The following is a 3,786-nucleotide window of genomic DNA, read 5'->3' on the forward strand; positions in this document are numbered from 1 at the left end:
AATAGCCAACCCATTCTTTTTCTTTTTGCCATGTGATTAAGATCGTTTATATTTTGTATTTGATTTAATAAAGACTATTATAGACACATATATAGTATATCAGACGACTATATAATTGGTGACCCCGACAGGAACATCTTTAGCAATATGAGTGACGACGAACAGGAAAACACCCCGAAGTCGGACTTCTCGCCAACATAACAGTAAAGCTACCACCATTTTGGCACGCAAATCCAAGCTTATGGATCGCACAAGTTGAATCACGCTTCATTGCCGCTCGCAGCAAAAACGACGCGACAAAGTACCACACTGTCATAGCCGCTATCGAGAGCAACGTACTGGCACAAATCAGCGATATCAATTATATAAATAGGCAATCATGTTCCCTTTACACCCCTTTTACGGCTAAACTATACTTCTAAGGTATAAACAATTATATATCATTAGAAAGGTATTTTGATGCTGATGTGCAGGCAATTTTTAAAATTTCAAATTAGTTTAAAATAGAGCGAAAAAATCAATTCAAAAGTCACACCAATACCAATACCATACATGTACATGGTTGCGGCGGAAATGCCTCCTAAAAGTATGCTTTAATATTGATACTGAATTACAGAAACGTGCTAAGCAGCAGATTAGGAATAAGATGTATGTATGCATGTACATGAATAGCATGATTCAATAATACAAGGTTAGATAATTATTGACAGCTGCGGTTTGACACTCCCTTACAAAAGGTTGCATTTACGAAGGACGGAGAAAACGGGAGGAATGAAATCTCTTGGTGTGAAACACCAAAGCTACACTGTTTCCATGTAAATGTGCAAAGAAGCAACACGGTGCCACTGCTAAGGGAGCGGTGCGAGAGAGACAACTGTCAGTTTATCGAACCTTGTATTATTCAATCATGCATGAATAGATTAGACTCAAACACGGAAGAAGGTAAAGTTGAGTATGGAGAAGAAGAAAGGGATAAAGCAAAGATTAACAGAAGTAAGAGAAACCGAAACATGAAGACAAAGAGGAAGGTAAATTTAAACTCTTAATAGTCTACATATGTAATCGCAAAGATGTGGGTGAATATGTAGATGGAGAAAAGAACGAAGATAAAGATCTGGTTAAAAGTCAAGGAAATGATAAATATAAAAATTAAAAGATAAAGATATAAAAACTAATATGTATAGATAAAGGTAGAGACAAAGGCAGAAAAAGAAAGAGATACAATTGAAGAATGACATGTTAAGTTGTTTTATGTTATGTTTTGTTATGTTGTGTTATGTAACGTTATGTTTTGCTATGTTACGTCATGTTATGCTATGCTATGTTATGCCATGTTATGTTACGTCAGGTTATGATAGCTTATCTTATTTTATGTTATGTTAAGTTGTGTTATGCCGTGTTATGTTATGTCATGTTATGCTATGTTATCTTATGTTATGTTAAGTTATATTATGTTGTGTTGAGTTGTGTTATGTGGTGTTGTTATGTTATTTTATGTTATATTCTGCTATGTTGTGAAACGTATTTCACCTCAATTCAGCTCAATTAACTCAACTCAATTTAAAAGGTTGAATTTCAACCGCTGGGCGAACTCTAGTTATTTTAAATCCGCCAACAACCGACATGTACGACACCCTAAAAGCGCACATAGTACAGCGATTCGGCGAATCCGAACAAAGACGCATTAAAAAATTGCTACAAGAACTGGAACTGGGAGACATGCGCCCATCGCAACTGCTTAGGGAGATGCGAAAACTCGACGGCAATGGGATGAACGACGCCATGCTGAAATTGGTATGGCTTAATCGACTCCCACCCGACGTACGATCAATAATTTCCATCAGTAGGGAGCCGTTAGGCAAAGTGGCATGTTTAGCAGATAAAATCTTGGAGGCTAGGGACGGCCCACAATTGCACGCGGCATCGAATGCAGTCAGTTCGGTACCTAACCACACATTAACACAGCAAATCGAACAACTTTCGAAAGAGATTACGATTCTAAAATCTCGCGTATCGTCACAGTCACGCAACCGCAACAGGAGTTCGTTGCGCAACAGACCACAAACGCCTCAGTCGACTGCAGAAACATGCTGGTACCATTTTAAGTTCGGCGATAACGCAAAAAAGTGCCGTCCACCGTGTACCAAGTCGTTAAACTAAAAGCCCTGTCCTTAGAGGCGGAAAGTGACAGGCGCACCACGACCAGCCGCCGCTTGCTTATTAGAGATTCGATCACTAAATTAAATTTTTTGGTTGATACCGGGGCCGAAGTTAGTGTGATCGCAGCAACGGCTACACAACGCCAACAATGTGAAAACCATTTTTATCTATAGGCAGCAAACAAGACTACAGTGAAACCCGCTTAAGTACCCCCCGCTTAAGTATCTAACCCGCTTAAGTAACCAACATTTTTGGACACCGTGAATTTTTTAATATAATCAGAAGAAAGACCCTCTCTTAAGTACTACCCCGCTTATTTACCCAACCCGCTTAAGTACCTCAATTTTAGGTGCCCCATTTACAATTTTACTTATAATTTTCCCCTTTTAAGTGCTCTTTTAAAATTCCTTAAAATATTTACGTATTTTCAAATTCGGTAAGAAATTCTAAAAAATCAACAGTAACTTTTAGCCACTCGAAACTTGCACATTATTGCACTAAAATTGAATGGACTATAAAACTGTATACTCAAAAAACACTTCCGAGAAAGAAGTTTGAAATTATGATGCATTTTTTACGTGCTCTACAAAATCTTAAGCTTAGGTTTATATGGTATTTGTTAGGGAATGAACTGCATTTTAATTGATTGAAAACCCTGAAAAATTAATAAATAAACATAAAACGCAAACAATATCATTTTGATTTTGGTACAAAATTATATGTCCAACCTTGACTTTTTAAACAATTTAATTCTTGTAAAAATTACAGACCATTGCACTAAATATTTTTTTAAGAAAGTTTTTCTTTACTTGTTTATGTGTTTAAATAATGCTACGATTTTGGTTTTAAACTATGTATACTTCATCAAATTTTGTTATTCAAGTATTTATGTAAGTTAACAAGAAGAAGTAACTACATCAGTAATTATGTTCGCTTAAGTACCCGCATCGAGGTACTTAAGCGGGTTCTTTTAAGTACCCAACCCGCCTAAGTACCTCAAAAAGCTGACATTTTTCGTGAGGCGCTTAAGCGGGTTTTACTGTACAAACAAAACATACGGTGAAAAACTCCTTACATTAAATATCGGTCTACGGCGACCTTCAAAATGGACCTTTATTATCGCTGAGGTCTCGCAGCCCATAATCGGTGCAGACCTGCTCATTCATTTCAATATGTCAGTCAACCTTCGACACCGTAGGCTGTTCGACGATGTCACGAACATTTCAAAAAGCTGCGCGATCGTCAATGCTCCAGATAACATCCTGAACATATCAGCCATCAACTCCGAAATGCCGATCCAAAGCATTTTAAACGAGTTCAAAGACATCATGGGTGCGTCGGGTGTGGGTGTGGGTAGAGGGCCACCAGTTTTTGCAAAGCCTCGTCGTTTGGCACCAGACTTACTGAAAGCGGCCAAAGCTGAAATCGAGTCATTGTTGGAAGCCGGTATATGCCGACCATCAAGAAGTCCATGAGCAAGTCCTCTCTACGTGGTAATGGAGACCATGTGGAGACTACAGACGACTGAACGATGTTACGGAACCGGACCGATATCCCCTGCCGCATCTCCATGATTTTACCCATACTCTTCACGGATGCACGGTTTTCTCGACGATCGACCTAAGA

General features: G+C 38.5%; 1 protein-coding gene across 1 annotated transcript; it reads left to right on the forward strand.

Moving 5' to 3' along the window:
- The first annotated feature begins 1,623 nt into the window (after positions 1-1,623).
- Positions 1,624-2,160, forward strand: LOC118755113. Its single transcript, XM_036489962.1, has one exon. The coding sequence runs from the start codon at positions 1,624-1,626 to the stop codon at positions 2,158-2,160; it is 537 nt and encodes a 178-aa protein (XP_036345855.1).
- The last annotated feature ends 1,626 nt before the right edge of the window (positions 2,161-3,786 follow it).

Source organism: Rhagoletis pomonella, unplaced genomic scaffold, assembly GCF_013731165.1.
Source record: "Rhagoletis pomonella isolate Grant_MI unplaced genomic scaffold, Rhpom_1.0 Rhpom_scaffold_00002, whole genome shotgun sequence".
Taxonomy (NCBI): Eukaryota; Metazoa; Arthropoda; class Insecta; order Diptera; family Tephritidae; genus Rhagoletis; species Rhagoletis pomonella.